This window comes from Seriola dumerili, unplaced genomic scaffold (genome assembly GCF_002260705.1).
Source record: "Seriola dumerili isolate Sdu_G_001 unplaced genomic scaffold, Sdu_1.0 BDQW01000134.1, whole genome shotgun sequence".
NCBI classification, from domain to species: domain Eukaryota; kingdom Metazoa; phylum Chordata; class Actinopteri; order Carangiformes; family Carangidae; genus Seriola; species Seriola dumerili.
In genome coordinates this window covers 1677854-1699224 of record NW_019174389.1, presented here as the reverse complement: position 1 = coordinate 1699224, position 21371 = coordinate 1677854, and the positions used below count along the sequence as shown (strand labels likewise).

General features: G+C 41.2%; 1 protein-coding gene across 1 annotated transcript in view; it reads right to left on the bottom strand.

Annotated features, from left to right (window-relative positions):
* Positions 1–4161: 4161 nt before the first annotated feature.
* Positions 4162–21371, bottom strand: part of gbe1 (1,4-alpha-glucan branching enzyme 1) — a 90176-nt gene continuing 72966 nt past the window's right edge. The window contains exon 16 of the mRNA XM_022748900.1: positions 4162–7415. Coding sequence (XP_022604621.1) covers positions 7353–7415 — 63 coding nt within the window. The 3' untranslated portion in view covers positions 4162–7352. The remainder of the gene's footprint in view (positions 7416–21371) is intronic.

Genomic DNA, 21371 nt, shown 5'->3' with positions numbered 1-21371 from the left:
CAGGAGAATGCAGTTAATTACCTTGTACAATAGAAAACAAGTGGCACTTTGGGTCCCAAAGATCTGCATTGGAACCAGTCACTGCCAGTGTTCTGTATAGGATGAAACACCGAGCGGAATGACAAAAGGAATATCAGCACTCTTTGCTCTCTGCTGGGCCCGACAACAGTCCCATCACACACATTGATCTTCCCTGTCCCGCGCTGATTGCAGAGCTCTCCACTAAGACTGTCTGATCCACGAACCAGTGATCTTTACAATTGTATCAATCACATTAAAAGGAAAAATTCAAATCAGTCTGACCCATGAGACTGAGGATCCTTCCTTCTCAAGCTTTTGATAATGACATTTAAGGAATACTAACATTTCTTGGGGAAATTCACTCGTTCGCTGTCTCACCGAGAGTTAGAGCAATGATGGATGATTGATATCAGTTTCAGCTTGATCACATGTTCAGCCTTGCGTATAGCACAATCACTGGAGGGCTCTGTCAAAAGAAAAAATATATACATAAAAGTAATTCCAAAATTAGCCCATTTGTGCCTCCCGTGCATTTCCATTACAGTCGAGTCACAGAGCTAAGCATCATTTTACTGACAAGTAAATGTTGATAAAGATGATTTTCTTTTTATCCGTCTCCCAAGTTACTGTACTGTTTCCTTATCCAAACAAAGATGGTATCTGGAAATGATGTATGCCCATACTCAGTTTGTACAAGTGAAACTAAAGCAAAAAAGTCATATTTGTCTGTATTGTATTATTCTATATTTTAATATGAAATAATACCAATGAGAAAACTTGCAAAATGGGTAAGACCAGAACTCTGTTATTACCCTCAGAACAGTGATAAGTGTTTTTAAATGGCTTTCTGGTATTTTCAGAGATCACCGGGTATTAATTTTCCAGGAAAAATGGATGCTTAGCTTTGTGACTGGAATGTAATTGTAATACATGACAGGCACAAACATGGGGCTACTCCAAAACTACCTTATTTTCGAAAAATGTTTTAGCCCATACCTGTTAATTTTCTTATCACTGCGAGTTCTTTTGTTACACCCTTGTGTGTTCCTAAAATGATGTTAAAATTCAGAAAACAAAAAATCATTAAGGCTCTGATGATTTCTAAATGTCCTCCGAACCAACTGCAAGATATTGGAGGCTAAAACATTATGGAGGACAGTGTTTTAGCATCCTGGAAAAATACAGCTAGCTGGTCTTAAAAGGATCAGGTTCCATACTGTGCACCCCGGGCGTTCAAATCTGCAGGAGCTGATTGTTCCTGAAAACCACAGGCTACCTCTCCTCGAAAACAACAATGAAAAGTACATGTGCTTCTCTTGACTGTTCCACATATTCAGGAGTGAAAAGAACAAGTGGCCTTATGTCGTGAGGTGAACTTTACTCTTCGTCGTACAGCATGTGCTAAATATACGGATCACAAAGAGAAAAAGAAACTAACTTCTCTTAGTTCCTGGCATCAATAGTGCATAAGTGCAGGAAATTTACTCAGCATGGGTTAAAGGAAGTTCAACTCTTCACATTTATGCTCATGTTAAATCAAACCTGACAGATGAAGGTTGGACAGAACTGCCTTACAGAAATTCTCTGAGGGGGGACTACATACTGTTCGAGCAGTTTATTCAGGTACTGGTTTGTACTGGTTTCCCTGCTGGTTAAACAGTCTAATATCACCTGAAGAAAGGGAAGTATTCTGACACCATATGCACTGCAGACCCCTTTTTATCATGCCATTCACAATGACTGACATTTGCCATTCAGATCTTATTATTTCATACTAGACTTTGAGTGCTTATACTAAATAGGTCTGCCCCAAAACCTATTTCTTGGTTGTGTTTTTCCTGTGCCAGCAGATAAAATGACACGTGACCTAACAAACATTTCACTAATTTATATAATAAACTTGACATTTTCTGATTTCTGAAATGCTTGTCTCAGACTCAGTGAGCATTTATCCGGAAAGCTCCAGTAACAGAATAGAATATCATCTTAGGCATTTTGTATTAGAGCTGCATGGTGAAATCCCTTCCTGACTTGTGTAGTCTCGTGGGTCAGACTCTGAAAACATCCTCTTTGTGCGTGTCATAGCCCCACTTCTGACTATGACAATATTGGATTCTCCAGGATTTTCCCTCCAGGCATTTCTATCCTCGTGCGCTCATAAGAAATACAAAGAGACAAACCGCTACACTACACTCTATGCTTTCAGGCTTACTTATGAAATCTTCTCATGTGCAACCCAGCACATATACATTGTGCATAGTTCATGGCAGTCATGTCTACAGGGGTCACAACCGCACATAAAATAGCCATGTGTGAGCATCTAACACTGTGAAGCCAGCAGTTCAGTTTTTACTGCGGCTGCTTCGGAAAGGTGTTGATTTAACTCACCAAAGTTCTGCCAGAGTTTGCAGTGGTGTTGCATTATGCTGCAAGGTGTTTCTCTTATTTTGTCCACTGTGTGAACAAATTTGCATGGTAATTGGATTGGACTGCATTATATTGTACAAGACATCCCCTGTGGTAACACATGAATACTCATAAAGTAACTGTGGGCCATTTTTGGATAAGGCCAGAGAGTTTGTTTTTTTTTTTTTTTTTTGCAATGGAGGATTATTTATTTTTGGCATTTACCTTTATTAGATACTTGACACTGAAGAGATTGAAAAGCTACAAGAGAGATGTCATGCAGCTTCAAAACATGCAACCCAAACTAGGAGAGCCACCCACACAACCAGGAGCTGGTTAATGAATATGTGCAAGGTGTGAACCAGCAGCAGAAAAGCCAGAGATAAAAATGTTAAAAAAAAAGAAAAAGAAAAAGAAAAAGAAAAAAAAAAAAATCACTTCCGAACATCCCGAAAATGCAGCCTCAAAAATTACCACAGAATTGAATCAGCACCTTTGTGAAACAGCGTCGACAATAGCTACATTGTGATCTTCCCAAACTGCTTTTCATGGTGCAGCTGCTATTAAGAGCCTGCTTGTATTGATGCCAGCGCACAAAGACACATAATCTGGTGTAAGTAGTGCAAAGTGTGGATGCCTAGGAAATGGAAATTTAAGCATTATGTTCTGATGAGTTGTCTTTCATCCTCCTTACATCATGTTGTGGGGTATCACTGAGGCGATTGCTCTGTACAGTCCCGTAAGAACATGTCACAGCGCCCCTGGTCATCAAATGGAAACTGAACCTTGTTGCGGAGTGCAGAGTGCAAGGTAGATTACTTCCTTTTGTCATCCCAAAGATTTCAGGGCTTTCCTTATTTAAGTCTGGTCCAGTATCCTCCTACACACAGTTCACAAGACTCATATATGAAAGCAGTTCAGGGAGTTGCTTGAAAAGGAAACGGTAATGTTTACACTTTCACTATTGTCTTATTCAGCATCACTCACGTCTTTGGAAAAACTAGCAAGGAGTCAAAACTTGAATTGCACGCAATAAAGCCAAAATTAAAATATGAGTTCCTCACAAGAACTGTCAAACATTTGTTCAAATATTGGCATCTCTCGTGGCAGTGATTCAGGAAATAGATACATGAGAGGCAACAATGTAAACTTAATATTTAAGGTAACTGGGAAATCTCTTCTCGTTGGCTGCAAGCTGCCTCGTACATATAAGGGGGAGCTCTGGGGGATGAAACTGACAGACAGGTGACAATGATTTAGTATGAACTCTGAGACTACGGAGACCAAAAAGAACAGTTTTTGTATCAAGTACTTGGTAACAGAGTGCCATTGTGATATACTCCGCAGAACACTAAAGCCGCTGCATTTCCCTAAGTGTGCGATGGGACAGAATCAGTAGTCAGTCTGCACAGCCTGTTCATCCACGTTTTCCTTGTGGCACGACAGACACTGATTTATTATCATTAGTAATAATGAAAGAAGTATGCTGCAATAGTTTCTGTGTATCAGACATCAGTTTTACTTTTGAGAACAAATGCAGACAATTCATTTTGGCAGAGGTAAAATGACAATGACATTGGGTCAGATGAAGAATGATTAAACACTCAATGCACTTCTCTCTCACAACCTTGTTGCTTGAAATTTATGCAGAGTGATCCTCTCTGTGCTTTTTCAGAGATGGAGAAAGGCATTTTTTTAATGCTTTGGTGTTACACAAAAAGAAATGACATGTTCATGATACTTTTGGCTAAACACAGGAGGATGGTCCTGAATATGAATGTGTTTTTTTTTTCCTTCAGCTGCAGGGGAGGCAGATCAAAACCTGCCTTATGCTACAATGTACGGCTTAAATGACTGAGAATCTGCACTAATGCAGTAGGTGTGGATCACAGAATTACAGTATCCATGGCAGTAAATCAAAGCATTAGCTTTTATACAGGATGCCGAAAATCAGCTCTTGTTTTAGTTGTAACACTGTTTGCTTTGATAGAACGTGCAAAGAATACTGGAACGTGTCCAAAAGACGTCCATTCATACGGCAACAAGGGACTTTTAGAAGGAGGATGGAAATCAAGACAACTCAAAGGCTGGAAAAAGATCAGTTATCACAGTCGTTTGCAAAAATGCAACCACAAAGGATAAAGCTTGTCATATGAAAGACCATTTTCATGACATTTTGCCTGAGTGAGCGAGTTCAGTCACAAAACAGTCACCTATCATCAGTGATGTTCCTCAGTTCGTACATGTTTTCGTTGGGGGTGGTCTGACTTTTGACAGAAGCTTTTCTGTCAGCCTTCTGGAGTCCCTCAGGGTTCTGTTCTCTGGCCAATCCGATTTTCCCTCTACATGTTCACCGTAGGGCTCATTCTTAGGGTGTTTCCACACTTGGTCCATTTCTGGCCTCAAAACGAACTTGATAGAGCGATGAGTGAACATTTGCACATATGTGAGGGTGGATGATATGTGCATATGTGATTGTATTATTAGTATTATCACTGTATTAGTCATACAATACAATAGCAGCAGCCACCTTGTTCCAAGTGAAAGCTACCCAAATCTAAAGCAGTAAGGTCTGAGATCTCCAGAGAAACTGCAATGTGACCATAAAAATAGAGTCCCTTTTTAAGTGAACCCAAAATAGACCAACAGAAGAGGACTGAGCTTGGTTCTTTTAAAAATGGACTATGTGTGAAAACACCCTTAGAAAATATGGCATCTCATTCCACTGTCATGCAGATCAGACTGAAATTGACCGGCCTATGAAACACAATGTTGCCACCTTTTTAAAATCACTGTTGGACTGTTTAAAGTTGGATGGCCCTAATTCTAATAAAATTTAATGAGAGTAAAACTGAAGTCCTGTTATTTTGACTCAGTGGTGCCTGTTTTGCTGCTCGCATGGACCTGTGTTTCCTGTATATGTAAAACCCACATATGTGTGTAATAACACTGATTCAAAATTGGACAAACAGATCAACTCAGTGATCAACTCTAGCTTTTTCTAGCTAAGACTCTTATCTAAGGTCAAGTCCTTTTTATCGTGTATTTATTTTGTAAGGGCTATTATCTCGTCCCGACTTGACTGCTGTTATGCCCTTTATGTTGGCACTAGCCAGGCCTCCCTCTCATGCTTGCAGTTGGTCCAGAATGCCACAGCTCATCTTTTAAGAGCAAGCGAGCGAGAGAACAATTTCCCCCGTACTGACCTCCCTTCACTGGCTCACTGTATGTTTTAGGACTGATTTTATCGTATGCCTACAAATCATTAAAAGGGCTACCTCTAACCTGTCTCACTGACCTTTTACAACCACATGTCCCATCAAGGTCACTCAGGTCTGCTGACCAGCTGCTTCTCATTGTCCTAAGATCAAGGCCGGAGCACAGGGGAGATCGTGCCTTCGCAGTTGTAGCAGCCAAACTCTTTGACGAGTTGCTTCTACATGTTAGACTGTTAAGCTTAAAACAAATCTTTATTCCTCTAATGACTCAATATGAGAGTTATTTTTATTGTTATGGTTTTATTGCTTCTATCATTTTATTGTCTTTTTGTCTTTTAAACTTGTCTTTGTGTTTTTATTGTCGTTTTATACTTTTTGCTATTTTGATTGCAGAGCACTTTGGTCAAATGTTGCTTCATAAATAAATCTCGACTTGACTAGTTAATCAATAACCTTCTAAACTAACGGCTATGGGGAACACAGGATGAGCACTGCAGCTTTGAGATGTTCAATCATCAAGTGTGCTGAGTCACAAAAGTCACTGAAGTCAGAGCTAATTGGAAACTTTGGCTCACATCCGCTTTCTGTGTGAACTTGTGGAATGCTGAAGTATCTAATGAACACGGTGCACATAAATCCTGGTATCTTAAAGTAGTTGGGTGTGTGAGTCAAATGTCAAAAGTGTCTCGTCTGCCACAAAATGATGTGTTGATCATCAGCGTCAATTTATTTTGGTTGAATTAGCAGTTTAGTAAAAGTTTAGTGAAATTCATGCCATAAATGACTTAATGTGCTCTACTGTAGGGGAAAACTGCATCACTTTATGCAAAGGAAAAAACTGTGCAATTCAGCTGAAAATGTTACTTGTGTATTATGCAATACATTGTGAACAATTCAAATGAGGTGATATTATCACTTTTCTTTAGCTGAAAATTACTGGCTTAATAACTGGGCCATAAATAACCACATAAATGCTCCCAGTAGCTGCATAAATCCAAACATTACAACACAATTGTTTTACGTGCCCATTAAAAGTGTAATAATTCAAAGCAGCTTATTACTTTGTGCAAATTACAACATTTTTATACCTACAATGTCCCACAATGCAAATTAACAAAGATGGCTCCTCGGTGTTTAAATACCTGGACGTTTTGATTTTCAAGTGCCGGTAATATGATAAATCACTTTGTGTCTTTGACACTATTATATTATTTATATTCAAATATAAAATTATTAAACCAAGTAAAATCTGTCATCATAACAATCTAAAATATTCTTATTCCTCTGAGCTTCTGTCATGTTTGAATAAATGAATGCTTGCTGCATTGCCGCCCTCTGCCACAGTATCCGGTCATGTGTTTCACATGACACGCCAAATTCAACAGAGCCTATAAATGGCTGCTGGCTAGTGCTGGATGGACTCGGCAGGGTTTTGAGTTTTAGCATCTAGCTGCTGGTTATGTTGGATGCTTCCCAAATGGACCAATCTGTAGTAAATGGGGTTACACAGCATCTAAGGTTGCAGATGGTGTCTGAAAGCACACAAGCTCAAAATGTTTTTTTCCCCCCATTTAGAAAAAGACTCGAACACAAAAAGTGGGTTTGGGTGGCATGCAAGGTTGACACTTTAAGATGGAGGTGATTGTTAACACTCAGTTGGGGTTGGAATCCATTCTCGATCCTCGTCTCTGTGGAGACAATCTCCCTCTAATAACAGTAATCTATCTCCTCGTTGGCCAGGACAATAGCTGTTCTGCAGGGGATGTAGACCTGAGAGAGAAAGAGAGAGAGAGACAAAAGGAGGGAAGAAAGCAGGGAGAAAAGGGAAAAGACAACTGAGGATTAATGATGTTAACGTGATCACCAGGTTTATCCTTTTTCAGAAGTGAGGCACATGGTGGTGCCTTGATGATCACACGTGACCGCTTCTCACAATCAAGGTTGACGTGACGGCTAAACAAAGAGGAGGAGATGGAGAAATAAGACAGTGAAGAGGAGGACGCAAGTTTTATTTAGAGGGATATTCAGATCTGAGCAGAGAAATAACACTGCAGTGGGCAAACACCACAGGCTTGATCGAAGAGGACCGGCAAGGTTAGAGAGGTATAATCAAAGTGTGACAAAGTTGCAGCTGCATGAAGACATCTGGGTGGTGCTGGAGTTATCAGGTCCGCAGCGAGGAGAGAACTTAAACTTGTGCCTGTGAACTGCTGCTGTAGCATTTCATTTCAAGCTTTGAGCTATGGAGAATATGCATCCTGGCGCAGTTGGTGCTTCAAATTTCTTGATCAGTGATTCAATCTGTCTCAGATTCATATCATTAACATTACATTATATTCTGAGCTTGTGCATCCAAGTGAACGATCCCCAAATGAGCGATCTTGCCTAAAGTGGGAGCAAAAAAACAAAACAAAAAAAAAGTGCTCATTTTAAATTCTGAACTCTCTAATCAATGCAATAACTGTGTGTTTCATCATCTCGAAATATTGGCTGTGTATCAACTGTAAATTTGGTATTCTGTGAAGATACAATCTGCCAGTGGGCATAAGAGGAGCTAAAAGAATCTCCCGAGTTTTAGTGGACTGAAGAAAAAACATGTCAGCAAAAAATAAGCACACCACAAAAAAAGAGAAGGAACGGGAGTCTGGAAATGTCAGATTCCTTATATATACACAGTACAAAGAAATCTTAGTGAGGGTGTTAGTTTGGAGCGGTGTAGCTAATAAAGTCTTTGATCAATCCTTTTGATATTCACAGTGTCGTTTGGAGGCAAGGAGCCACTGTGTACCATTAGTCATTTCAGATTTATGCCAAAGGAAAAGCCAAGCAGACATAAATGATGCTGTATTTCCCAACAGAAAAGTGAAAAACAGAGCAGAGCTGTAAACAATTCAATCACCCCCTGAACTCTTCAAGCCGCCCTTCGGCATCAGTGGATCTGAGCTCGCTGTGGATGTGTTTCTTTGGCAACAGTTTGTCACCAAGGGAGTCGAGCAGCCCGGTGCTGAAACACTGACACAGACATTGGTGACTAATTAAACAGTCACAGTGGGAGAGTCTCCATGCAGAAGCACCGCAGAGAGAAGGAACGGCAGAATGAATCATTGCACCTGTTTAGACAAAAGCTACCACTGCGCCTAACCTGGAATATGTCAACAGCTTTTATTTTCACCAAATAGACAGTAAAAGTGACAAATTCTAAATCAATCTGTGAACAAAGAGCAGCAGATAGTCCCAAGTGTTGGCACAGCAATTAGTGGAAGACATACTCATTAACATATTACTCCTCACAACAGGAAGATGTCATAAACTAGATACATACATAATCTACATACTGTAAATGACTGTAACACTTATAATTCAGAGTAGATGCAATTAAAAAAGGGATCAAATGTTTCTCATCATGTATGAAACATTTTCACAACACAGGACCAGGGGATCATCTTATACTGAACAGAATCAAAACAAAACAACACACGGGAATATACCAGAGCCGAGGAGCGACGCTGCTCTTTAGGGTTATCTGCTCACAGAGCACGGCACATGAGGTGGTTAAAATTTAGGTAAATCTGCCTGGTGTATCACAGATATAGTGGTTACAGCGCTACACTAGTGATTTTGCTGGTTTTGGCCAATCTACTACAAATCACATGACTTTATTTTACAGCCGAGCATTTTGTAAACTATTCTGCTGTGTTTTAGCAAATGCATTTTTCTCACTGTTGCAGGCATTCATTTGTTTCCATTCATTTCCATACAATATTAAAATCTAGTAGAAGCCTCAGGAAGCTTGTTTGAGCTGGTGTAATCCAAAACAGTGAACATTAAATTTGCAACGTGCAGTTTGGTTAAGCCGGTGTAACTTTTGCTGAAAGCCCGCCCCCGTGGGACAGGTGACACGAGATAATGTGGTGAATGTTAAAACAGTTATAAAGTGAGTGAAACAGCTCAGTGTTCATTGTCATACCAGACCATGTGAGGCTATAACAGCAAAACCCTTAAAACCCCTGAAGTGTGAATGTTGTTTTCGGACAGAATGCGAGCCAAACTTTTTACAGGCAGCAAGATTACACACAAAGTCAATGGAAAAGCAAGATTGGACGCAAATTTAACTGGGTGCATACTGAGGCAAAGAAACATGCGTGCAAGTTAAAATGTTTCATGTTTCTTGCACACATACATACACACACACAGTCAGTGCATAAAAGGTCACACGGCCTTGCTTTATGTGCGGACTGATTTGAAAAGTCTGGACCTAATTAGCTCAGATTGATAATGTAGATCTGACTTTAAGTATGATAGTCAATCAACATAAAGATGTGGGTTCGGCCTGGGTTGGTGGCTGGTGTTTCAGCTGGCAGTCGCCACAGGCCAGTGAGCAGCAGTTAGCGGTTAGCAGCAGCTGTTGAATGTATGGCACTGACCATTTCAGTAGACAACTCTGTTATGTGAATGAAAACGTTTCTCTGCTCTGATCAGGGAGATCATCTCTGCTCACCCTGCTGATCTCCCAGCACTAATTACTTCACATTCCTGTTTAACTTACGTTATGATCTAATTTAGATCTCACATCCAGTCGCCCAATATTAATATAAATTTCTCAGGATTAATGTCAGACACAGTTCTCATCAGCGTAGCACAAACTCTGCTCCCAGCATTTTGTCAGGGCGATGTGCAACACGAAACCCTGGTCCTCCAGCATCTGACTTGATTTGTCTGAATATGTCCATAAAGCCTTTGCTGCTTTCTGATGAGTCATTCGAAGCAGGTGTTTACCACTTCACCGGCAAACACTCACAAGCCACATTTCATATCTAAGCAACAGCAGTTAGTACCAGCAGTCGAATTCAAAGGTAGTGACTGTATAACTGAACCTTTGCAAATCTGACAATTTGTTCCAAGTGTTAATATTAGAGCTGCGAAACGATACGAGAGAAAGCAAAAAAGAGCCTGTTTGTGAGGCACATGTATTGTATGAGCAGAAAGTTAGCCGGGGCCGTTTGTCCTTTTTTTGACTTTTTTTTTGTTTCATGGATGTTCTTACATCGCCTCGTATCACATTCACATGTGAGAATTCGGATTTTCTTCTCTCTTCAAGAGCAGAGTCCAGCCTTCAGGCTAATACTCAAACTGATCAATGTTCAAACACAGTGATAAAGGATTCATGAGGTGCTTTCACAGGAATATATCATCCACTCGGTTTCTGTCTCCTGACCCCAGCTGCTGGCGAGAGGACTGCCTGACTATCTGTGCACATTAACTCTCCAGACATGTCTCTGTTTCTCTCCATTACTCACTTAACAAGGATCAGCTCCATGTAAGTACCTCTGTACATGCAGGTTGGCAAAGACCACGGATCTGACTGGGTAGCAACACAAACCTGACTTGGATGGTTAACTGAGACAGTACGCAATTAAAGGATAATATATGTTTCTGTTTACAACCTGGGCCTTATTTTTGTTGTTGCCCTCCTGTGGTTAGATAAACATTTACTCAACAACATCGTTGCAGCAAAATCAAGCAGCAAATCATTATCTTATCATCATTGCTAGGAATAATTACCAAAATTACAACAACCAAGGTTGTAAATTTCCTTTAAGCACCGAATTCACCTATGATCAGCTTAATCACAGAGCTTACGTGACTTATGTTGCTGAAGAAGAAATAAAAACTTCCAAGAAACTTCTGTAAAATGGAAAAACTTTGTTCAAATTCGATCACAACTTTTCTGAGCAACGGCATTTCAGGTTACAGGAAGATTTACACTACAAACAATTTAAAAAGGGGAACTTTAAGTGATGTTAGGATGATGTGATCTGCCTCACATACAGTCTATACTCACAGATTCAAATTAACGCCAGTTCTTACCTGAGTTCAGTATACGTATGTTTCATACAGTATATGTACTGTATGAGGATTTCATGGTACCGTATATGTGTCAGTGTGTGTGTGTGTGTGTGTGTGTGTGTATAAAGTGTGAAGCAGGTCCTGTATGTCCTGTCACAGTTTTACTCTGTTAGTTCACACTTCAGAATCAGGCCTTAGATCTTTCTGATGGAAATGTACGTCTTTTGATCATTTGCCACGAGTCTGCTACATTTCTCTCACTTTCTTTTTCTTCCTCACTTCAGCTTAATTTCTTTTTGTGAAACTGTCAAAGGAGACATCCCCTTTGATGCATGCAAAGTTTATCAAAAGGTTTTGAAGCAGCTAATTATTCATCAGCGTTTCTTAGCGTTATGTCTGACATTATAACACTCAAACAAAACTGTAAATGTGACAAATACCAGAGGAGGTTCACCTAAAATACGTTTTCTCACTTAGGGAATTTTAGTCCCCAACTATTTAAGTTTTTGTCTTGCTAAATGAATAAATTGGAATGGTTCAATAACAGTAGTCCTAGTTCTTGATGAGAGAAATTCTCATGAAATGCCCTGCTGAGTATCAAGCTGTCAGTTCACTCAGATGAAGGCTTAGCTGCAACATTTTTTTATTTGCATAAAGAGAAGAGTGCATTTTTCATCTCTTTTATTCAGCATTATGGCAAGCTGTTCAAACATTCATTCTCTTCAAATTACCAAGGGTAAAATGAAATGAGACCAAGTGCTGATTCTTTTGTTATCACTAACAAAAACAATACTGGCACTATCATAAACCTGTTAAATCAAACACTTAAATACACTTCAAAAACCCATTATTGATATTAAAATTCTAACTAGACCATCTTATGATGGGATCACAACCACCAACGTGATAACGTTCTGACCCATTAGTAGTCAATCTTCATTACTATATTATTACATGAGTACTCAGCACTCAGTACTCATGGGTCAGACTACACCCATCATCTAATTCAGCCTTCATTTTGATCTCAACTACACACCTGTAAAGTTTTCTCACTGTATCTTCAACGGCTTCGATGCTATCGTAGTGACAAAATCTGTCCACAGACATGAACACCTTCCAAAACACTCAAAACTGCCACTGAGGTAGTTCTCACTACAGTTGGTGTCTCCAGGACCACATTTTGCCATGATGACACACACACACACACACACACACACACACACACACACACACACACACACACACACACACACACACACGGTGAAAACTATCCCAGTAATTACGACTAGTCACTGACATGGATGCTCTTTATTAGAAAGAATAAATGCAGGTTGTGTTATTTTAAGTCTTACTACTTCCTTAACAGCAACCAATATTTTAAGAGGGCCAGAACATGTAAAATTTATTATATTTAATTTGCTATTTACTCTGTACAACTATCTAATAAGGCACTTTTTATTAAGCATGTCTAACTAATGGTTTTATTATTGTTAATAAATTTAATTAGTTATTTTTAATTAATATGGACATCTTTTGGATTGCCAGGTTGTTGCTGGTGTCTATACCACTCCAGCATGACACTCTTGCTTTGTGTTTTTAGTTCTTTAATTCATCAGACCAAACTGTTGGACCAGGGAGAGTGAGCAGAGCCAGAAGACTAAAATAAATTTAAGGACTTCTTAACATTAACAAACACAGGCTTGTTGGCCTATTAGAAAGTGAGAAACTTGTGAACCTTCATCGGTGACTCTATTAACATTTGTAACTGCAGAGTTGATGATTTATTAAAAAGTTAGTCCTATTAACCTTTGTTAATGAGGAGAAATGAGATACAACAGCAAAAGGGATTTTTTATTCACAACCTGGCAACCCAGACGTTGTGCTTATTAGTGGCTTATAATATTTTGCTGATGTTTTATCAATCCATAATGAAGCCATTCGTTACAACTCATCAACCCTTTTAAAGGTTAACTTATTAGAAATTGGTACCATTTTTTACTGGGAAATCTAAATATTTTCAAAAACACAGAGATAGTTTTAGCAGATACAGCATAAATTGTAATGCAAAAGTTTAATCTTATAAGTCAAATACTTTTCTTTCAAGTTTAATATTATTTTTGAAACTGAAACTGAAATGCATGATAGCAACTACTCCTTAAGTACACTGTATACTCTGCATACAGGGGAACTTAAGGTTATGGATATAACCGTGGTTCTTTGATTAGCATGAACGAGTGTCTATGAACTATGGGAACGCCTCCAGTGTGACCTCATCAGAAGCTCAAATAACATTACGCCAGCCCTACCTGGCTGGTACTAGTGACACCTATGTCAGGAGGGGGTGAGACCCTCCTCTTATATATTAGGCTGATATAAGGTCAGGTGATATTCAAAACCATCTAACCTTTACTGCAAGGAAGGAAGGTGGTCTGGTGAGACAGTCACGCTAATCAGAGAACCAGAGTTATATCCACAAACTTACATTCTCTTTCATAGCACAGTTTAATGTTTCGCTATGGGAAAGATACTGATTGTTGCCAAATATGTCTATATATGTCTCGAAGATCGAATGTGTCAAAGTTGGTGCTGTGATGTCAACCAATAGAGTCAAGCAAAGGTGTGGGGTAAGGCCTAGCATGCAGCCTCTTGCATAGAAACTCCCTTAAAGAAAGCCCACGAGGTCACCAGACCCTTGGTGGAATGTGCACGTAGGTCAGTGGGAGGCAGTGGGAGGCTGAGGACCCCTAGTATTACATATACTATTCAGTGGGAAAGACGCTGCTTGGATACAGGTTTTCCCAAGTATGGTTTTGCCCAAGACACATAACTGGTTACCCTGTCTAAAACCCTGGGTCCTTGTCCAAATAAATTTGCAGTGCGTGAACTGGATGCAGACTCCAGAGCTCCTCAGAGGAGGGAGGAGGGGAATAAAAAACAGACAGTCTTATAGGGGAGCACAAGCCTGTAACCTTCAAGGTAAAGGCTGGGTTAGGCTGCATACTGACATTAGTAATCCCAGGGGAAAACTGTATACATGCCTAATGCATGAAAAGTGCATGGATCTCACCTGTGCGCCGAGACTAAAGTAAGCAATAAGACTGTCTACAAGAACAAAATCTTCAACTCCACCTGTTTCAAGGGTTCAAAAGGGGAACAGGAGAGAGCATTTATTACAGAGGGAAGATCCCGCGATGGAGCCAGTGGCCTTGATGTAGGCAATTTACAGCGTTCACCCTTCATGAATCAACACACTAAAGGGTGTTGACCCACAATCTTTCTGTGAAAACCAATATGGCAGGCTGAAATAGCTGCCAGATACACCTTGAATGTTGAGAAAGCTTTACCCTTCTTAATACTGTAGAAATGAAAGAATCACTGCCACAGGACACGGAAGAGGAATGAACCGTGCCGGGCCGTGTCCGAGACAGCAGGTCCCAGTGTAGTGGCAATGAACACGGCACGATAGACTGAAGTTGAAAAATCTCTGCCGGCCAGTGCTTACCTGGCCAACGCGGGGCTACCAGGATCAGAGTTGGAGGAGTAAGTGCTACTGGGGGAGAAGTATAAAAGAGGGTCATCTGCCAGTGCATCCACCCTCAGTGGGGCTCCCTGATCATGTAGAGAGAAGAAGACTGAGCATTCTCCACTGTTGCATAGACGTCCATGGCTGTCTGACCAAACCCTAATGAAAAATGAATAAATCCAAATGCCCAGCACATGAGCCGCTCTGCAGGTGCATGGTGCTCCAAACTATCTGTCTGTGTGCCAATGTGTGTAAGCAGGGGGAACTGAGCCCCTTTGCCTAAGCCATGATGGTGGAATTGTCTGTCCTCACTAAAACATGATGATCCCTCAGCCAAGGGGAATGGAGGCTACCCACCACTGGATGCCTCTCATATACAGTACAGGCGCCAAAGTGGTATGGCCACTACAGAGGAGGCCATCAGGCTCAGCAGCCTCTGGCATTGTTTGAAAGTAACCATATTGTCCCCTGCGAAAGAGTGCTAGACTTGTCTGGATAGTCTCCACTCTTTCTGGGGATAAAAATGCCTTGGCTTGGAGAGGGGCCAGAGTGAGCCGGCACCATCATGGTCTTTTCACATTTATCTGAAAACCCAGATTCAGTAGATGTTGCACGAGAGCATCCATGTAACAAACCCCCTACTGATGCGTGGGGGCTGCCACTAGCCAGGTGTCAATGTACAAGGCAACTCGAATGCCCCCTCCTTGAATGTGGCTACTTACTAACACAATTGGGCTCAGACCAAATGGCAGAACCACACACTCATAGTCTATCCACTGGAAAGTGAATGTCAAATATTTCCAGTTACGGGTATATGGAAATAAGCGTCCCTCAGGTCGATTGATGTAAACTAGTTGCCCGCATGCATGAACTGCAGCAGAGAAAAGTGTCAGTATCCTGAATTTGTATTTCCTTAGATGACTGTTTAGGGCACGGAGATCCAGAATGGTTCTCATCCCCCTGACCCCCTTTTTTGGGTCTAGGAAATACCTCAAGTAGAAACAGCTGTGGCTTTCCCCAGAAGGGCAACTCTTATAGCTCTTTTCTTTCTCATGGTGGAAATTTTCTCCTGGAGAATATTGGCAGACCTGTCCTGAGCATGGGAATAGATTACTTCTTTTAAATGTTGTGAAGTGATCTTGAAGTGAAGCCTGTAGCTCTATCGCTCTCCCCAGCTTTCCCTGTGTAGAGACGGAGGGCTGACCGGCCACTCCATCAAAGCTGGTGTGTTGGCACACTCTTGTGGCTGGGGTGTGCAGCACACACTGTCCATGTTCTTTGTCACCAGCACATGGCAAGTACCTGGAGCATCTCTGTTGTTATGATTGGCATGAAGTTATGGCAGACATGATTTATATGTTTGTTTGTTTTTTTTCTTAAAACACTTGACAGTGCCCATGATAGTCTGCCTGGATGTGCATGTTGGGAGATATTTATTACAAAATGAAAAGAGAAAAGTGCTTGTGACAACACTGAAAATATTTTCTTTGTTTCTCTTTGGTGGGCAAAAGAACATGAACTCCAACCGAAGGTTCTGCACTCTGTGTGAAACATCTCCCGTCAAACTTGTTCTGGAATGGAGCTTGGCGGGGACATTGCGGCCCATGAAGGGGGCAGACTAGGCTTGCTCTCCCCCAGAACAAAGGCCATCAGTCCAGCTGTTTCTTCTTCTTCACAATCACTTCTACAAGCAGTCTGTCATGGAGGTGAGAGACGGAGCTGTGGAAGACAAGGAGGTCTTTGGTTGAAGGTGGGTCACCACCAGCAGGTCTATGGGAAGCATCTAGCAGGCGCATTGGGACTCCATCCCCTCACAGTCCAACAGGGATTTCTTGATGTATGGTATATCCTTCCAAGTTCCCACTATCTCATTGAGTAGCTCTGGAAAAATGGTTAACACTTGGTTCCCTGTCCCTTTTGTCAATTTCTTTCCATCAAACCAAGCAACCTCCACTTGGATGGTGGACAATAGGATGCTGAGCCTGGTAGCTTAGCACTTGCACATGTCCTGCATGTCAAGATCCAGAGAAAGGTTGGCTACCCGCCCTTCACACCGGGGACTTTGCTAGCTATGCTAGCAAGACAAATGGATCCCTCCTCCTCTTCATGATCAGTCAACAGGAGCTCCGAGATGGCCAACTCTGTCTCATCAACTTCCACGTTCCCCTCCAGGATGGCATGAGCAGCAGCGAATCCATTGCATCCCTCATCTCTCTCTTGCAACGGGAAAATGGTGGCCAGGACTTGGGGGTGTGCTTTTGCTCATTGTACATGAAGATGGACATAGCCTCTGTGACATCACCTATAGGTTTCTGAAGAGCGGTTGTGAAGCTCAGAGCTCCGCTGTCACTATCTTGACAGGGGCTGACTCCGTCCACTCTGCCTAACTCCAGGCTAATTCAAAAATGGGCAAAGAGGTGGGGCGTGTGTGGAGCCAAGGCTTTGGTGCATGTCGGTTTGTGGCAAGCATACACTCAGCCACCTGTCATTCAAAGTGGCCACGCCCTCAACTGTGCAGAATTTTAAGTCCTAATAAAACAAGTGACTCATATAAAAATTCACCCCCATAAAGCTGTCATGAAGGAGGAAATTAGCTATAGAGTCCAGGCTGTAAACATTTTAACATGAAAGTCTATGGGGATTGACTTGCCTTTGGAGCCAGCCTCATGTGGCCATACAAGGAACTGAAGTTTTTGTGTTGGCTTAATCTTTGCCGCTTGCCTTTGCTCTGCTCGATCAGGGTGTAATGACCAACTTTTCAGGGGTTAGGGATCACACATGTCCACTTAAGTGGGTCCACTCAGCAGTCAGTCTTTCCACAACAGGCTAGCCTTGCGGGCTAGCCAGTGGTAAAGCCGCTTATGTGGGAAAGGAACGCAGAGGATACATTCATCAGAGGTTAAGGCAGCATGAGCATGGGGTACGCCCAGACATGCCACACACTGTCCCAACCAGATATTTTTCATCACAGGGACAAAGCTTTGTACTTTTCTTGTTTTGACTGATGTTGTAAGCCATAGCTATGGTTAGCTAGTGAGCTATAGACACGAGCAGACGTGTGAAATTCGCTAAACAGCTTGTGCAGCTACTACATGAGAATATAGCCTCATTTATGCTCAACATTAGGCTCTGTCCGTTCTGGGTTCATTTTGTCCATAATTGTGCATGTTCAAATGAAATGGATGTATCTATTTTCGTACATAAAGAGAGCATAAATGAGGCTTATGGAGGGAAATGTTGCTATATTCCCCATTAGTATAGAGGTGTTGACAGCTTGTCGCTTCAGTTGTTTCTGAATGACAACTGACGATATGTCAGCATAATATATAGGAGGAGGAGCCCATCCCCTTCTGACATAGGCGTCACTGGTGCCAGCCAATTAGGGCTGGCGTAATGTTATTGGAGCTTCTCATGAGGTCAGGAGGCATTCCCATAGTGAGACACGAAAAACAAATGTTATGAATGAGAATGCCTGTTTACTATCCGTGTGATGTGTAACTTCTTTCTGTGTTCTCATTTTTTCTTTCTATATTTGTTTTGAGGAGGTGGGCGCATTTTTCTTTTCATCAGTTTTTAATAATACTGACATGACTGAAAGAACTAAAGAGACGTCAAAAGACAACAGTCCAGCACCAGAATTGTAAACACAGGGTGTTTCGGTGATATGGAGTTCACCTCAGTGTACCGTGCCACCGCGATTATCTCGACTCTGCTGGTTTCATCCAATTATGTGTATTCTCCGTCTGAGGAGTGATGCATTCTTGGAGGATATGAGAGTTTATTATCGTTCCGTAATGAGGAAGCTGGAGAACTGATGGACCCATTAAAAAGACAGGAGAGAAGAAGTTTCTGCAGAATTTGAAAGCAACAGTTTTTAAATTAAACATGGATGGTGTGGGCACCTTTTGCAGCCTCCACAGAGGCTCTTGTCTGATTAGTCTTGTCATAACCAGGTAGGTGTGAAGAGGAGGAGGAGAAAAAGCATCTTTATGCAAGACTACAATCTCACTGTGCAATCTCTATGAGAGGGCCTAAAGGAGATACAGTATGTGCAGAAGGGTCCCCACCCTGCCTCCTCCCTCCCTCCCTGTCGGTTCCATTCCTCTCACTTCCTTTCATTCCCCATTAATCCATGATGGTGCCAACATTAGCAGATGACTTGTTAACTAAATTTCACATTTTGGCCAAGAGGGACGTGGGTGAAGCAGTGGTGTGTGAATTAATAAGAGGTAGAAAAGATTTAAGAGAATGTGGAATTTGAGTCCTTACCTGATGAAACCTAAGCTAATACGATGGAGGATCACAGTGTGCATGAAAGAGGAAGAGGCTTTTTAACAAGGGTCGACAGAATCTTAAATAATGCTGAATTGATGATCTTAAAAGCAGTGTCAGTTATGCCAAACACATTTTTGATGCATAAAGTGCTCTGTCCAACTCTTAATATAGAGTAATATCCCCTATCCATTAACTGAAACACTTTCAGTATTGATCTGAGGTGATTAAACAAACATCAGATAAACAAACATCTCACCGGGTGCTACATCAACTCTGGTACTAACCAAAACAGCATAAGTGTACTGCTTCGAGATGTTTACTATTTTACTAAACAAACTGAAAAACCACAGAAGGACGTGATGACTGTGCAGACCACTTCACAGACATCACTGTCCTCGCACATTAATTGGATTCATTAACATAAGATCTAACACATGCAATCAGCCAAGTTACAGTTGGAGTGTTTGGGTATCTGTGCTGATCCTCACTAATTCATCCCTGACCTTATTCATAAACATCTTATTGCCTTTCAGCATTTTAATCAAGAAAAAAATTACAGCAGGAGAAAAAGGAGGCAAACGTGGGAGATCCTCAAGCACTCTGCTTAAAATGCATATCAGTGTTTCTTTCTGTATTTCAAGGACCGACCTATTTCATGCTATTAGCCTTTAGCAGTCTCCACGATGGAAGCCCAGTGGTTCATTCTCCCAGATATTTTTCTCCTCTCCATGACGCCGTGTGAGCTTAAGAGCCATGCACATGAAAAGGTAAGTTCTAACACCATGAATAATGCACATTGTTTGGTGGAGAATCTGAAATCAGATTCACATGACGCTCAATGATTCCTGGATAACTACAAGAACGAGCAGAGTAAAATGCAAAGACACCAAATACGATATTCACAAACAAGCCTAATGTTATGGGGGTGGGAAATCCACAATGGATACCATACCCTGACAGGCAAATCTAACTTCTTTTGAAGGCAGCCATATTTGATCATTTTCAGGATTTTGCATTAAAAGCTAATGATATTAATGAAGAAGATACTAAATTATAGAGCAACGGTTAAGCGGAGAGGCCCAGACCAGGGAGATGGTGGCTTTTTGCCAGAACAGGCAGCACTCTTTCATAACAACACACATAAACCTCATTAGAACAGCTCTAAAAGATCCTCTCACTACAAACTCCATTTCAAGCTAATTAAACTGATTTGTGCAACCAAACATGGAACATAAAAAGGACAAAACGTTAGTACACTGGCAGCTGAGCAGGTTGTGTGTCCACCTCTGTTTCCACATAAAGAACTTTAGTAAACTACCTTCAATATCCACCTGATTAACGCACGCACAGTTTGAATGTGAACTTTATCCATATGTTTTCATGTTTTCAAATTCTAGTCAACATCCAACAGTTGCCGACGCCTGAGCCACAAAATGCATGAGAATAAACCTCTCATAGTGGACATAGGGTTAAAAACACTCACGTAACTAACTAAAATCAAGGACGGCACTGTTCCATTTAAGTCGCTGATATATTTGTTTTTCCCTGTGATAAACTCATCATGGCTACCATGCATATTATTTCCTCTGAGCATTGTTCGTATGCACCCTAAGAAATTAACACTAAGCGTCCGCAAGATACAATTACTCACATGAACGGTCGGTGTAGTACATCAGGATGTGAGGTAAGGTCAGCGGCAGACTCTAAACTAATTAAGGTTGTTATCACGGCCATTTTTTCCCACTGTACTCTCATTAACAAGAAAGAAACCTTTTCAAGTGTCGTCATGTTTACATTGAGAGTCCTCAGAGAAGATGTTCTGGATGATTTGACTATAGTGGATGTACTTTTTAATCCTCCAGTTACACACATAGACATATAATGAGCCAAAGGTGTGCCAGTAAGCCATGCCAGTGATTTAGCAAGTAGCATGTAGCAGACACTTCAATTTGTTACGTAACATTCATAATGGCTATGTGTTTTGTTGTGCCCGTGTCAGGATGCAGCTGCTCATTGGAGAGGTTTGCCAGGAAATTTCAGTGGAACAAAGCCATCATTATTGGTTACACCTTTTCAGTCTG